This window comes from Thunnus maccoyii, chromosome 18 (genome assembly GCF_910596095.1).
Source record: "Thunnus maccoyii chromosome 18, fThuMac1.1, whole genome shotgun sequence".
In the NCBI taxonomy this organism is placed as follows: domain Eukaryota; kingdom Metazoa; phylum Chordata; class Actinopteri; order Scombriformes; family Scombridae; genus Thunnus; species Thunnus maccoyii.
This window is the reverse complement of record NC_056550.1, coordinates 16,754,781-16,770,200: the sequence shown is the minus strand read 5'-3', so window position 1 is coordinate 16,770,200 and position 15,420 is coordinate 16,754,781. Positions and strand designations below refer to the sequence as shown.

At 45.3% G+C, this 15,420-nt stretch overlaps 1 protein-coding gene and 1 long non-coding RNA gene across 10 annotated transcripts in view; one reads left to right on the top strand and one right to left on the bottom strand.

Moving 5' to 3' along the window:
• Positions 1-15,420, bottom strand: part of LOC121884857 — a 61,406-nt gene that overhangs the window by 3,184 nt on the left and 42,802 nt on the right. The gene's annotated exons all lie outside the window — the stretch shown is intronic.
• The window catches only part of LOC121884855 (BAH and coiled-coil domain-containing protein 1), an 83,443-nt gene that overhangs the window by 59,860 nt on the left and 8,163 nt on the right, over positions 1-15,420 (top strand). For 5 of the 8 annotated variants that reach the window (XM_042393903.1, XM_042393901.1, XM_042393902.1 and 2 more), the window contains 17 exons: positions 399-513; positions 627-826; positions 1,314-1,475; positions 2,928-3,202; positions 3,509-3,854; positions 4,717-5,667; positions 7,121-7,290; positions 7,467-7,603; positions 7,797-7,910; positions 10,755-10,869; positions 11,159-11,393; positions 11,550-11,744; positions 13,161-13,334; positions 13,466-13,749; positions 14,222-14,302; positions 14,797-14,923; positions 15,027-15,141. In XM_042393903.1, coding sequence (XP_042249837.1) covers positions 399-513; positions 627-826; positions 1,314-1,475; positions 2,928-3,202; positions 3,509-3,854; positions 4,717-5,667; positions 7,121-7,290; positions 7,467-7,603; positions 7,797-7,910; positions 10,755-10,869; positions 11,159-11,393; positions 11,550-11,744; positions 13,161-13,334; positions 13,466-13,749; positions 14,222-14,302; positions 14,797-14,923; positions 15,027-15,141 — 3,796 coding nt within the window. The remainder of the gene's footprint in view (positions 1-398; positions 514-626; positions 827-1,313; positions 1,476-2,927; positions 3,203-3,508; positions 3,855-4,716; positions 5,668-7,120; positions 7,291-7,466; positions 7,604-7,796; positions 7,911-10,754; positions 10,870-11,158; positions 11,394-11,549; positions 11,745-13,160; positions 13,335-13,465; positions 13,750-14,221; positions 14,303-14,796; positions 14,924-15,026; positions 15,142-15,420) is intronic. The other 3 variants (XM_042393904.1, XM_042393905.1, XM_042393906.1) reach the window with 3 other exon arrangements.

Below are 15,420 nucleotides of genomic sequence, written 5' to 3'. Positions count from 1 at the left end.
CAGCAAGCAATCAGTGACATAAGTATCCCTGCTTGGACTTGTACTTACTGTCCAGAAATTCATGGTGCCATTTTGAAAACAGTTGAGATGATGACCTTTGATTGGGTTCATCAGAATCTATGTAATGCCTCATTAAAGTGCTTCATGTCAACAGAAGACTGATTTCATTTTTGGGGAAGAAATAGAGGTATGATGAAAGAAATAGGCCATCAAATAGTAAAGTATATGAGAGTATAGTAAAGATGGCTTTCAGTGGGGCAAACTAATAAGCAGTGTCAGTAGTCTAAGTCTCTTGTGAGTCGTGGTAGTGTTCTAAGAAATGGTAAGAGACTTGGAAATATGTCCTCACAAGGACACAACGGTGAAAGCAAATGGTTAAGCTAACGTTTGTCTCACAGGACCACCGCGCTCCATGTATCCTTCAGACCCTACCGCCGAGGAGGAGAGGAAGAGGATGAGTGGGGAACAGATAGGTCTGACTTGTTTAGACAGAGAGAGAGATGCATATATCAGGTAAGCAACTGTAAAGCCATTGCTTAATACCCAATTCAAATCTGTATTGTTAGAAACCTTCAGCCTACTGGTTCTCATTTATATTTCCTTATATTTGGCTTATCCTGATGCAGGGATAATAAGGAAAGGGTGGAGTTTGCAAGGATCCACCCCTCCAACAGCTGTCACGGGGACCTCACCTCTCATCTCATGGTCCCAGGCGGGACTTCCCTTCAGTCTGGCCAATTAGGAGATCCTGCTGCACATTCTGCTCACCATCATTGGATGCCAAGAACTGGAAGCCCATCCCTCTGGATGACAGGACACTCTTATGGTAAGAGAATATTAAGAGTTTTGGAAATTAAAATTCTAAAATTGTACTTAATCATTCCACCTGTTTGACTTCATTGATTTCAGTAATGATATTTTTCACTGAGATCATGTGAAGAAGGTAGTAGAGTCCTGCTTTTCCAATTTATGGAATAGATAAAAAATGAGGGCGTTTTTATGCTCCTCTGATTTGAATGTCAGTTATGCTTTTATAAAATATTGTTCAGCAGTAAATGTTTAGTTTCCTAAATGCCCGCAGAACTCAGTGTCTCATCTCAAATTTGTGAAAAATTAAGCAGCCAGGATTTTACATCATGCTGAAGAGAACACATCATTTCAATTTAACCATGTTTTTATTGGTTCCCAGTCAGGTTTAGAATTGATTGCATGATTTACTCTTTATGGCTAGTAGTAGTTACAGTATATTTGTAGCTCTGTTTTACATTGAATATGATGGGTACATAATCTAAACTGACATAATTTCTATAAAGCAGGTATAGGTCATACAGCCCTGCACCAGAATCTGCCCCCAGGTTTTTCTGCAGCCATGTCAGGCCCTCTACAGCCAGTCCTGCCTCTGCCTCAGGACCCCTCTGCCCAACTGGTGGTCCTGCCCACTGACCCTCCTGCCCATCCTGCAACCCATCACCTGGGTATGCCATAACCTTGATTTCTCCTTTAAGCCAAGTGTATTTATGAAGCACTTCAAACAAATGTGTCTGCCAAGTACACACAAACTTTGCATGTATGGCCTCACACATACTGATAAATGTATTTGCCCTTATAATCTGCCACACAAATGTAAATCCCTATATATTTGAAATTTACTTCACCTCCCACTGACTAATGATTAACACAATGTTATGTCAGTGTTCATATAATCTGGGGAAAACATGTTTGTTATAGTGATCCTGTGAGCTGCCGACAAACTTCCCCTCGATGGGCTTGTTCACAGCCATGCACACCAACCCACAACCCACATTTCCTGCACACCACCTGCTCGGCCTGGCAGGAGTAGTGCTCTCAATGGGTCAGGGTACTCATCTAAAGCTATATGTACTATATGTGCCTCCACGTACACATGCATACACAGTGTACCACACCAGAGAAAAAGGACATGTGAGAATGAAGGAAAGCTCACTTATTCAGTGAACAGGCTGTGAAATTTAATTAGCTCACATTTTTCGATGGTACTTTTCCTTCTGTGCTCCACAGGAGTTTAAGCTGAGAAGGGAAGTGCATCCACAAAAGCTTTCCCACAGGAAACATTTATGTATCCAAGATTACGTCTCTGAACAAGGATTTTTGGTGTGTCTGGGAAAAAGGGGGTGGGAGGGAAAGTCAATTTAGATGTAATTGTTAATGAGAAGTGTATTACATACAGAGAGAAAACATCAGGTTTCAGTTCCTGTAGTGTGGGCCCACTACTTCCCAAGTGGGACCTCTGTCATAGCACATCACCCACATCAAATTGTAATGGTCCTTAAAGCCACATAATGAGAAAGGTTGTCCACCCACAGACATGGGAACTAAGCTTCCCGCTGGGCCGTTTCACAGACCCCCTTTCTGTGGTTTGGCTGGCAGGTGGGACTTCTTGGCGGAAAGGCCACACTGAATACTCCAGTGAGACGTACACGCATTTTCAGTCCAGTATTTTGACCTTTAATCAACCTACAACCATCATCATCTGTTTGCATTTCATCATTGTCATGACTTTTTTCCAGCATTCCAGCAAATTCTCAAGGCAGTTCTTAAGAGACAGCTTTCTGTTTAGAGCGGGGGAGAGTGTGGGATTGCTTCTGCCTGGAGACATGTTGTTCTGTAAAGTCAAAACTCTTTTTCGAAGAGATTTGTCTATGTCAATGCTATAAAATGTGAATACAATGGTTTTTAAATGATCCATAATGGTTTCACTGTTTTTAAATGGGGGTGTGGGAGGTAGATAATGAGATATATGGATAACACAATGTTGTATTCTAGTGTTGCACATAGTGTTGATACGTTTGAATCCAAAGGAAAAGGTTGCTAAAGTGTGTATGTGTGTGCATGTCTTTTTGTTCTAACGTAGCTTCCTCCATCACATTCCTCCTCCTCTCTCTCATTAGATGTGATGGAGCAGCCAGGGCTGTGGCCCCCTGTGTATGGTGCCCGGGGCCCACCCTCCCACATGCAGCATCCTGCTGTGTACTCCCGATCCCAGTTTCTACGGCAACAGGAGCTGTACGCTCTCCAGCAGCATCAACAGCTCCAGCATCAGCATCAACATCAACACCAGAGCCACCAGTCACAGCAACCACAACCACAGTCCCAACCCCAGCAGCAGCAGCACAGACCTGCACATGTCATGGACATGCAGCATCAAGCCACACACAATGCACAGGTGATTATGAAGTCTAAATTTGCAAGAAACATTTTAGATGTGAGGAGAGTTTGATTAATACAGATTTATCCAGACTGACATCTATCTGCAAATACAAAAGAGAACAAGACTCAGGCTGAGTGAGTCATGGGTCAGCTTGAGTTATCACATGACTATTTAGAATATTTACTCTATTTATGTGACTACATTGCAATGAATTGGTTATTACATTGCTAATATAAAAAATCAACATGCTTGAGATCTTAAAGGTTTGTTGGGCCCTTCAGTAAATATGGATATTAAAATAATTTTATCCTAATGCCATAGATGCAGAAGAGACCAGATGAGGCCTCAGTTGAACTGGAAGAACTTATTTCAGAACCCAGGACATCTAAACCTGCCAAGCCCTACTCATACAACCCAACTCAGAGGAATACCTCTCCCCCTGGGGCTTGCACTGCTCACCTGTCCCCTTGCTGCCAGTCCCCGTCACTGCGGCCGCATCCCAAAAGCACTCCTTCTACACCTTGCCCTGCTCCCAGCCCTGCTGTTACAGCCCCTCACTCACCTGCCATCAGCCCAGCCCCACCTCAGATGCCCAAGGGGGCAGAATCCCTGGACAAGAGAGGAGAAGGGCAGCCCCCGCAGGACTACCCAGAGTCTTTGGAGCCTGGTAAGCATGAGCAAAAGCATTTATATGCCTACAAAAATATAAAGACGTGCCTCAAAGTTTCCCAGCTGCCTTTGATGCAATGCATGCAATGGCATAAGAACAAGCAACATTGATGACATCAAGTGAAACATGCTGTTTGCAATCAGTGTAAGATGCAGCTAGTTACAGATGTTAAGCTAAATAAGTCTGATACATGGCAGAAAGGACAGTGAATTCTAGGATATAGCAGCACCTTGTACAGTATATCCAATGGTTATTGGAATACCCACTGTTGTTAATGATCCTTTTTTTCTTCTGGTGTGGTAATATATGTGGGTGGCTCTGTTGGCAAGCCCCTGATTGACTGAACAGCTCAAAGCTGCAGAAAATGGCTGCCGGCTGAGCTGGGGCTTTCCAGTACCGTTACCTTGGTAATGACTGAGAAACACCTCATCCAGGCCCTCACCTCTCCTCCAACACCACAGGCCCCACACTCCCTTCATCATCATTAATGTCTGGCTAACGGCCGCTGCACACCAGAGGAGTTATGTCAGGCGTTCTGATAAACCTAAAGCCTGGCCCACTTCAGATAACACACTCAAACAGGGCTACATGTGGTCCCCTACCCCTCTAACTGCTGAGAGATCAAGGCAGAGTGCCACTTAATTTCCTTTTCCTGTTTTTCACCCTCGTGACCTCAAAGGTAGAAAGTTAAGTTTAGAATGGGCCTGATGTGTAAATTTTCAATTTGCATAGCACCTCTAAATGAAAGGCTCTCTTCAAGAGAAAGTGTGCTTGTATTTCAGCTAAAATATCATTTTTTGTGGGAGATTTTATCAGAATTGTTAATGATTCTATTATATACATTTCTTTCTCTCTATAGACTTGCCCCCTGGATACACTTACCCTGCTATTGCAATTGGCTACAGGAGTGGGCCCTCCCCCCAGGATGTTCAACTGGCTGAGCCAGCTGACCTGGAAGCAGTCCAAGTGGAGCCTGCTGAGCATGCTCCCCAGTCTCTCTCCAGCCTAGGGGAGGAGCTAGACTGCCAAGCAGTGGTCAGGCCCCTCCCAGAGCCACTCCCACCCAATGAAGGGGAGCAGGAAGAGGAGGAAAGAGTGGTTGAGAGAGTTCTGGAACAGAGGGAGGATGTTGAGGTCTCAGTGGTGTCAGCAGCCAACTATGTGCCTGGAGAGAAGGAGGTGGAGGAGCAGGGGCCCGCCGAGGAAGAGGTGCTGGTTTGCCCCCCTGCCGACAGCCCGGTGTGCGAGGCTGCTTCCTGTCCAGTCCCCCTCTCAACAGAGGAGCCTGAAAGGCCAGAAGCTGTCATCACCTTGGAAGAGGAAGAGGATGATGAGGCAGTGGGTGAGGAGAGCCAGGTGGAGCATGCTCAAAAGGTCAACATGCCTGGAGAGCAGGAGCCAGAGCTGGCCACCATCATTGAGCTTGACCCTGCTTCCCCTGCAGCCCCTGAGCAGCAGTCCTCAGCCCCTGAGGAAGCAAAGGATCACGAGCAGCCGCGCGGGAACAAGACGACCCCTGATGACACCTCAGTGGATTTAGTGTGTCTTTCCCCTGCCTCAGCTTCCACCCCTAGCCCAAGCCAGGCAACTGTCACCGTGCCCCACAAACCTCTTGTGCCCTGCTACTGGAGTCTGGAGCTTCTGATTGCTGCTGCTTTCTGCACAGATGTACCACCATTTCCCTTGTTCCCTTTCAGCACCCCATCAGTTGCCCCGTCACAGCCCAACCCCCACCAGGGTATGGAGCTTTTGAGTGAGCTGGCAGATCTGGAGCTGCAACAGCAAAGGCACACCTGTGGGAAAAGCCAGGGTGAGGGACAGTGGATCCTCCATTACTCATACACATTAACATGCACACAGAAACACACTCATATCAGCGGAATGCACTTCTATCTCATAGTTTACCCTCCTTTTCCTTGGTGTCCACTGAGACCAACTCCCCCTCTCCCCTCAGGCCTAGCCTCCGTCACTCTGCGTTCCCTCCCAGATACTCCTCTCTTCCTGTTGGTCTCAAGAGCCTCTGGTGGATTCTAACACGTCCCCAGAGAAGCTGTCTGCATGCCTGCTTGCCGTTCCTTTTCTTTGGTGTGTTAAAGGCACTTTTATTTCCTAAAAGGCTGTTCTAACGATGCAGAGGCCTCAGGAGAGGGAGAAGAAGCAGGAGGACAGGGCTGAACTACTAGTGAGGGGTGTACACCTCCCTCTCTCACTCCTGTCTCTCCCTTCCAGCTTTCCTTAGGGAGCTGTCTCTCCATCCTGCCGCTGTTTGATCCAGACGTGTGCATGAATGCACACACAGCCAAACACACATAAAATACACACCCAATTGCAAATACACACACTTTAACAAAAAGGAAAAAAAAATTAGCAGCACACCAATTGGCTTCCCTCTTTCCCAAACACAACACGTTACTGAAAGTTAGTGTGTAATCACAAAAGCAGTCAATGTTTTCAGCACCCTGGAGCATTGCCTGGCTAATTAGACCCCATTGTTTTAAAGTGCCTTTAAAAGCTTCCTTGTTTTTCAAAGCGCCATGTGTGTGTGTGTTTTTTTTTTTTTTATTCATGCAAATGTTTTGTGTTTACCACAGCATCCTAATGCATTTAACTGCTCCCAAAAGAGGCTTCTATAAAAAGGGTATCATCAACTGATTTCAGAGTCAGTGATGTTGTCTTCGTGATGCAAAACTGTTGACAGCTCAGGGAAGTGGCACATGTCGTTTTAGAGTCACAACAATAGTCTTTACCAAAACAAGTACTAAAAACCAGAGGAAAAACAAGTCAGTATTCTTTATATATTCATGTAAAGACGTGACACTGCATTACTTTGTCATGTTTCTCCATCTGTGACTAGACTGCAACCCCCAATATTCAGCCTCTTGTGCAGTCCATTAATGGCAGATATTCCAGTCAGTGCCACAGGCAGATAGGGCTATATAGAAAGAGCATGGCCCAGGTGGCCACTGACATAGCAGCATCTGGTGAGTCCACATTGATATGACCTCTGAAATGATATACTGCTGCTTCTTCATACTGGCTCAGTGTGCCCAGTTTCCCTCAATGCCTTTCTTCCTCGTCATTTGTTGGCTATATCAAAAGATTACTGCTGAAATAATAAGCCGCATGTGCAGGTTTTGACGTGCACAGGTGTCCCTCACATGCACAAATTTTTAAGGAAACAAGCTTAGTTCACTTGTAGTGTCTCTAAATCAAGCATGCATAGCAACCAAATAAATTGTTTTTTTCTTTTTGTTCCGTAACAGAAGAGGAGTTGCTAATGTTTGACCTCCAGAGCCTTGCTACCCTGGCCACAGCCCGAGCACTGGAGATGGGCTCCCAGGAGGACAACAGTACAGGTTCAGGTCGACACTTCCCAGCCCGCAGGATCCTCAATTTACGTAGGAAATGTAGCTGGACACCTCGGAATGAACCAGTAAGCCTGCAACTATAGTGTGCCCTTGTTAATGACTCAAAACACACAAAGATTCTATAGGATTTTTATGTCTTTCATTTAAATAAATTAATAGATGACTTAGTGAAGAATGTATTTTACTTGAATCTTCCAAGGTTGTTAAAAAAGCAAATAACCACTAATGATGTGCTCTTCAGGTGTGCCCAGCTAAAGGTAGCATGGAAACAATGGATGGTCCGGAGCTTGCAATGCGTGTGAAGTTGGCTGAGCTACAGCGTCGCTACAAAGAGAAGCAGAGAGAGCTGGCCAAGCTTCAGAGGAAACACGATCATCAGTGAGTATATCCTCCTTTTCCTCAAGCTCACCTCCCCATTGGATTCAGAGATTTCAAAAGTAAAAAAATGTTTCTAATGTCAGAGATAACTCATTTCTGTTTTGTTTATTTTTGCTGCCGCAACCTTTTGAGTTTAGATACTATATATGTAGTATCTCAGTTCCTCTCTGTGTGCATGTATGTTTGCAAGCAGGAAGGAGGAAACACCTCGCAGCCCAGCACGACGAGGACCGGGTCGGCCAAGGAAGAGGAAACCCACCCTCACTATGGGTCCAGTGTCCTCATCTGAGAGCCAAAGAAAAGTCAAGTAAGTATCACTCAGCCCATCTCTGCAGGCTGGCTGTAGTCCAGTCCTGCCTGATAAGCCCCTCTGTATCACTGGCATACAGGGACTGCCTCTCATTGGCATAAACAGGAAATGGGAGAACACAACTGAACCATTCAAGGAAGTCCACTTAACCCTTTCTAATGTAATCAACACTGGCGTTAATTGTGAAACAGCATAATCGGTGTCAGTTGTTTGTATGTTTGCTCATACAGAATATTTATGTATGCTCGAAATGGACTACACATACCTACAAAACCGCTCAAAGGTCTCATTAGGTTTCAGCCCAGCTAATCGTAAACCTCAGTGGCATTACTGTAGTGCATGCTGAGCTTAGCTGGGCTGGGTTCGGGGGGGAGTTGGCTGGGGGATGACAGGCAGAGGATGTAATTAGAGTACTGTGAATTCTCTTGTAATCTGTCCCAGCAGCAGGAATGTGACACACCACTGCCATTACAGCCCCACAGGGTCACCATGGGTCCAAAGGATAACATGATGGTCAGACAGTCCAGGCACTAAGAGATAAGCTAACATTTAGAGCTTTCATACAATGTCTGTGAGTGTGTATGAGGTAAAAAACAATTAGTGGAATACAGTGAGAAGTACAGAGGAATAAAAAGGAAACAGGGGGACAGAGATGAAGAGATTGGATGATATTCAAGAAACAAGGACACTACTTTATCTCAGAATTTGATGATGACATTTAAAAAAGTGGAAGAGTCAGCTTCTGTCAAAACAGGGACACCATTGCTGTTTGGTGGTGGTGGAGGTACTGGTAAACCAAAAGGGTCTGGGGAATAAAGGTTTTCTGTCAGGCTTCAATTAGTCTTGTCATCAGGGTTCGGAAAGGCTTGGTGCACTAAATGTCACCTTGCAGTGTTCTTTCTCTCTGTCTTCTCTTCTTGCTTCTTTTCTCACTGTGGTTTCTGGGCAACGGTCCACAGTGTTCCCAGCTGCCCCTCTGCGATGTCACCTCCACTCTCCTTCCACCCATGTACCCCTGCCCCCTCGCTAGGCCAGCGCTGATCAGAGTGGGGACGCTGATGCTGGGTGACAATGACACCCAAATGAAAGGGTAACGGGGCCAGGGCCCTGCAGCGAGGTGCAGTGGAGGGCGGGTGGAGGCTGCCGTTGGGTTGTGGGATGTTTTTCCGACCACAGTGCAGTAAACCGCAGTCTGTCTCTCTTTTGTTTCAAAATCCCAGCCACAGCTATCAACAGCTGCATTTTATTTTTCTCCAAGGCGGTCGGGGTGTACTGCCTTTTGTGTTGGTGGATCTGTGTTACAGTGCAGCAGAGAATCACGCGACGCCTCTGAACGAGAAGCAGGCAATCAGACCGGGGACTGATTAGCCCCATGTTGCGTTACATGGCAGGGTTATGTAAAAGCATGTGCTGAACCTGCCACTCATGCCGTACAAGACACTGATGCTTGGGTGCTATGATGGAGGGCAGTGGGTCAGTAGGTAACATCCCAGCCTTTTAGTATCTCCTTCCTTACCTTATTCTGCTTGAGCCACAGGGAATGCGTGTCAGTGTTTGAGTAAGCGATGCATTAAAGCCCTCCTGCTTGCGCTTTCTATGCATCTGTGCAATTAAGTATGCATGCAGCTGTGTGCTTATGAGCATTTATGCAGGCATTGTTTGTTTTTGTGCGTGCCTGTGTTATTCCTGTGGGTAGAGCACTGGGGTCCTTTGTGGTGCTGCTTTGATTGGGGGGAAGGCAGAAGAGAACTAACGCTCGCCAGCAAACCCTGCTAATCAATTCTGTTTAATTAGTCACTGTACGCTCAGCCCCACCAGCCCCCCCACAGAGGGGAGGGACTCTGTCACATTGTGTTCGTCAGCAGCGGAAGGCAAGCCATGGTGGGATCTGCCTCACAGGGACAACTCACACTTCACTGCCACCTCTGTCACTCTCCTGTCAGTCAGCGGGCAGACAGTTCCACTGCCCGACAATCGCCTTCATTCTTTTCATGTTCTGTTACAGATGCATGCTGACACACTCTGATTGTGAGATTTACACACAATTGAGGCCTACACACAGTGCATTCTCTGTGCTCTCTGTGCTCGTTATGTGTTCCTATGCTGAATGCACTTACAGAAGCACACACCATTAGATTGCAAACAATGTGTAGTTACAGAATTGTATGTGGTACAATATGTAAACAAAGAACTAACATGACATTTTGAATAGACTGTATTTATCTACTTCACATTTAAACCTTGCTTACTCTGTAATGTGACTGATTTCCTATGCTGTACAAACACGAGGAGAGGGGAAGTTAATCTTTTGTTTGAGCAAGGCCTGGCTCATGTCGGTGTGGTCTATGGGCAGTCTTCCAGAGGGAAATTCAAGGGCATTTGGAGTGGTTGGCCTGTGATGCTGCTCACTGTAGGGGAAAGAGTGTGCCACAGTGATATGAAAATGCAACTGGAGAGCTATGATATTCACTGAGAACAATAGAGCTGCATACAAATGTAATGCCTTCCAACCATTCACTGTATCTTTCAAAGCTGTGTAGTGCTTCACAGGCTGCAACGACACTCCCTAGATAAAGCGTTAAGGCTGCTTATGCCACACTGCCCTCAAACAATCCCAGGTTCCTTGTTAGATCCCAATTTTTCAAGTGTGTGGTTCAGACACTGGGCTATCCTTGTCCTTTTATGTTATTCTGTTCATCAGACAGTGAAAGGAGAGTTATTAGATCCCACAGAGAGGTGACTCAACTCTGTTTTCCCCCTGTGATGTCCTACCCCCTCTTTTTCTTTCAAACCACCGCCATTCTTCTCTAATGAATGCCTCTCCCTTGTTTTGACTGGCAGGTCGATGGGGGCGGGACATTCCCTGACACCTGAGGACCTAGGAGGGGGCGGAGACAGCCAGAGAAGGAAGAAGAGGCTGTCCAGTCGAGGTTTTGAGCGACTCAGCAGCACACAGGTCAGGTCTTGTCCTCTATGCGAGTAGAAATGAAAGAGGCCACACTTTGTTTCTTTGTGTTTGATATATTCCTTTGTTGCATACTATTTCTAATTAGGTACAACCCTCAGGAGTCAAATTCTCTGCTCTTCATATTAATATCTTTTCGTTGGGGCTTCTACTATTCCTTTTTGTTCTTTCTTCTCTGTGTGTGAGCAAACGAGAGCCCTCTTCCTCTGACGTTCTGATGCTTTTGCGGCTGCTGTGACCGGGAGTGTAAATGGCTCTCTCTCATCTCTCTCTATTGCAGCAGATAAAAGCGCAGGGCTGCAGAAAAAGCGGTCTTCACAGTGTGCTCAGCTCCAAGCTGGCCGGTGATGTGGCTCAGCTCAAACAGAAGGCCCAGGCTAAAAAGAATCTCTCAGGGATGGGCTCCAGGGACAAGGAGGTTTCACCCTGCAACTCCAACCCCAAGCATGGACACAGAAGCCAGGGCGCAAGCAAAGCTGAGTTCAGGCGAGAGTCGGGGGGACAAAGTGACACAGGTAGATACGGGCAATCACAGTATTGATTCTGCCTCATGCTGTTTTGTTTTAAAGCACAATGCTACGTTGTCAGTTTCATACTGTTGAATCCTTAAAATTCCACCAACAATACCTGACTTAGATTTGAACTGTAATGGGTTTGGCAAACTCTCTCAGCAGCCAGTGTGGACAGTGGCCCCCAGGAGAGCTGGACTGGACTGGTGCGGCGGGGACGTAAAAAGGGAAGCACCACCCTGACACAGGGTTCCTCCCGTCTGAGCCAGCCCAGAGCGAGGGTTCTTCGTGGCCAGAGACAGGAGCCAATGGAGGTGGGAGAGAGCTCCCCTCCAGAGAGTGACTCCTCTGATCAAGGTGAGGCAGTGAATGCTGAAATTTGGTTATGAGACACATAGATAGGTAATGAAACTAAATCCCACCCAATATGGCTCAGTGGTAAACATTGTCCTCTTACAACAAAGAGGACCTGGGTTTGATTCCTGGCCTTGCGCCCTTCTATATGAAGTTTGCATGTTTTCCTATGTTCACACTATTGACTTCTGGGTTCTTTCCTTTACTCTCACAAACACAGACAAGTAAAGTGAATTGGGGACTTCTAACTGGCTTGCAATGAAATGATGGGTAAAAAGACTTTATGACCATTTACCCTACATAAAATTAAAATGCTACAGAAAACAAATGAGTATGCAGGGATTCAGACTCAAAACAGGCCTCTGTTAAAACTGTGCAGGGGACTGCACTGCTGAGGCGTGTTTTCTCATGTATTGGCAATCCAAGAAGTCCCGTTTGAGTAAACAGATTAATGAATTTGAAGGCTTATCAGATGCCAAAACACTGCGCAGTTTTATAACACTCATGACAGGATTTTACTGCTCTATAAAGTTATCACAGCAACAGCTATTTTATTTTCACAACATAAATGTAGAAATACTTTGTTCACATCACAAAGTAATCCACCAGGAATGTGAACTTGCATGTATGTTATTGGCCAATGTAGATGACTATATGTTGTTTTACTGTGTTGGCTCCTCCGCTGCGATGCCGGGCTGCCTCCATTCAAATGAATGAAAGAGCTGCATTTATTTCAGATTTGCAGTGCACATCTGACTTGTTTCAAGTTAAAAATAAAGAAACAACCTCTGACATATTTATGGCTGACCAGAGGATCGCTAACACGTTGAATCAGGTATACGCTTTAGACGTGCAATTCCACTTTATCTCTAGTGTGCCTTTTGTTAATTTGTAAATCACTTTGAAAGCCATCAGAGGTTGGTGAAAAGGTGTTGATGAATGTCTTATAAAGGACAGAGGTGTGCATGGACATTTGACACCTTAGTGATCAGCCTTGTTGGCTGGTCTGGGCTAGATGTGCATCCACAGCTGTGGACACTTGCCTGTGAGAGGCTTTGACAGCCCTGGAGACTAGCAGACTGGGTCTGGCTTGGGAGAGCTCAGTGACAAACACACACAACACACACACACACACACACTCACTCCCACACAAACTCACTCCCACATTCCCTAGAACACCAGCTCTGTAGCATGTGGGTTCACACCAGGAAATACCATCGAGGCAAAGCACTTCATACATCATTTCTATGAACAGTTAAACTATTTACTTAAATGCTAATGAGGTGCCTGTGAAATGATGGATAGAAGTTAAAGAACTTCTCTGGTTAGTAATGACTTAAAAAGATGGATTTGATAAGCCAAGTAAGTTCATAAAACCTACCTATAACTCTGTACTGTATTGTTTTCTATCTCCATTAGAAGAAGAAGAAGAGGAAGGCAGTTATGACACTGATGAAGGTCAAGACTTCAGAGTCCAACCCCCCAGAGATGTTACTTCTAGCTCCTCTGTGACAGGTCCAAGTCCCTCATCTGTTGTAAAACTAGAGGCCAATCAGAAAGCAAGGAACAAAAAACAGAGACAGGAGCTTTATGGTAAGACTGTCCTTTGAAAATGATTTATAAGTCAACAAAGCTGCCCCACATCTTCATGGGAAGCATCTGTTTTGTGTTTCTCCTGGCTTGTTAGCTTGGTCTAAATCTGTTTCTCTAATTGAACCGCACAGGCTCCCAGAGTCTGTCTGGAGCAGAGGGGGAGGTCAAAGTGAGGAAGAAGACCCCCTGTAGGCTGGGTCTGGCCACTGCAGTCAAAAACCACCATGAAGATCACCGCCCTGAAGGGGTTAGGAGGCCTTGCGGACCTAGGTCCAAGGAGCCTCGGTGGGGCAGCCATGGGACCAGAGGCAACCGCTACCGGAGGAGCATGGGACTGGCCACCTTTCCAACCACCAGTGAGAGGCTAAAGAGGGCGACCCGCAAGAGCACTATGCTGAGAGGAGCAATCAATAAGGTTAGCAGAAAGTATTTTTTACATAAATTTTGATATAATGAATTAGTAAAACCAAATACACTAATATTGGTTCCATTTCCTAGGATAATGAAATTAAACAACAAATAGCAATGAAAGAAATATCAAAATGATATTAAGTCTAAGAGCTCTGTATGTAACTTTCCACTTTATGCCACAAATGCACATGGTAGTAAAAAGATGGATAATATAGAAATATTAGGTGATGGAAAATATCTCTAGCAGTGACCCAGTAGGTGTCAGGGATAAACATTTTTTCTTATTTGTATACACAAATTTTAATTTGTAGCCCCAGTTTAATTAGTGCATGTGATTTCAGAACCTGAATTAATAACGCTCACAAATTAGAAATGTGTTCCCTCGAATTAATAATTGCAACCATGACCTGAGTGCTTGTGGGGATAGGTCACACTCTCACCACTCATCTTGTCCATCCTCATGTTGACTTCAACAGCGGAGAAATTGCTGGTCAGTCCAGTCCCCCTCTCCACACAGTGAGGAGGGCTGCAGAGGCCGAAGGGGCAGGGACCAACAGGTACAGTACCAGTCACAGTAAATTCAAAAGGCATGCAATCCTCAAAAACACTCAGGAAATCAGGTACATGCAAACTGTCAAACAGGATCCCATTCTATGAAAATGTCAGCCTTCTTTGCTTTTTATTACCAGTTCTGATGTCTTACTGTCCTAGATTTCTCACCCTGAGGACCGTTACTGTAGAACTATTAAAAGTACTTAGCACATTGCACATAGCCCAACCTCCTGCTGTGTAGTCTTAGGGGAGGAGATGATGAGAGAGATGTAGGAAAGGGGGGTGGCTCACACCTTCTGCTGTGACAAAGTGAAAAAATGGTTACTGTCAGGAGATGGTACAGGCACTGTGAAGTCCCCTGTGGTTAATTGCTACTTTAAGGAGCATGCTAAACAATTTGTCCCTTCTTCAATCACACTTTCTATCTCCATGCTTATTTTTTTTAATCATCCCTGCATCCACCTACTTTCCTGACCCTCCTTTCTGTTATGTTCTACAGCCAAAGGGAAGAGCAGTGAGTCGGCTGCTGGAGAGCTTTGCGGCTGATGAGGGCTTTCAGATGGATGGCAGCAGCTTCTCGGAAGAAGAGGAGGACAACAGCTGTTCATCCAACAAGAGTCTTGAAGGTAAGAGATAACACTTGAACACATCTTGCACCAGTGTTTCAAGCAGCAGATAGTTTCAGTGACATTGGAATATTAATTGTGATGTTTGCTTTTCCTTATACAGCTCCTAATTGTGTCCTGACCAAAGAACTCTTAACTGATGGACTGAAGGTGCTGATCTCAAAGGAGGATGAGCTTCTATACGCTGCCAGGATCCACACTCTGGAGCTCCCAGACATGTAAGCAGACACACAGGGTTCAAGTTAAATTAGTCAGTTTGTTTTTGATTATACGTATAGATTAGGCAATACTACATTTTTGCAAGTATTGAACTTAATCTGATTATTTTACTTATTGAGGTGGAAATAGAAGTAAGCATAATGCAATCAAGAGACTTTGATTACTTCAATCTTTCGAACTACACTGACATGTTTACACCTTTGTCTGATTTTTGTCAGTGTTCATTCAGCACAGGTGGTAGAATGGAGTAAATTGGCATTTCTAAGTAAAAGCCACAT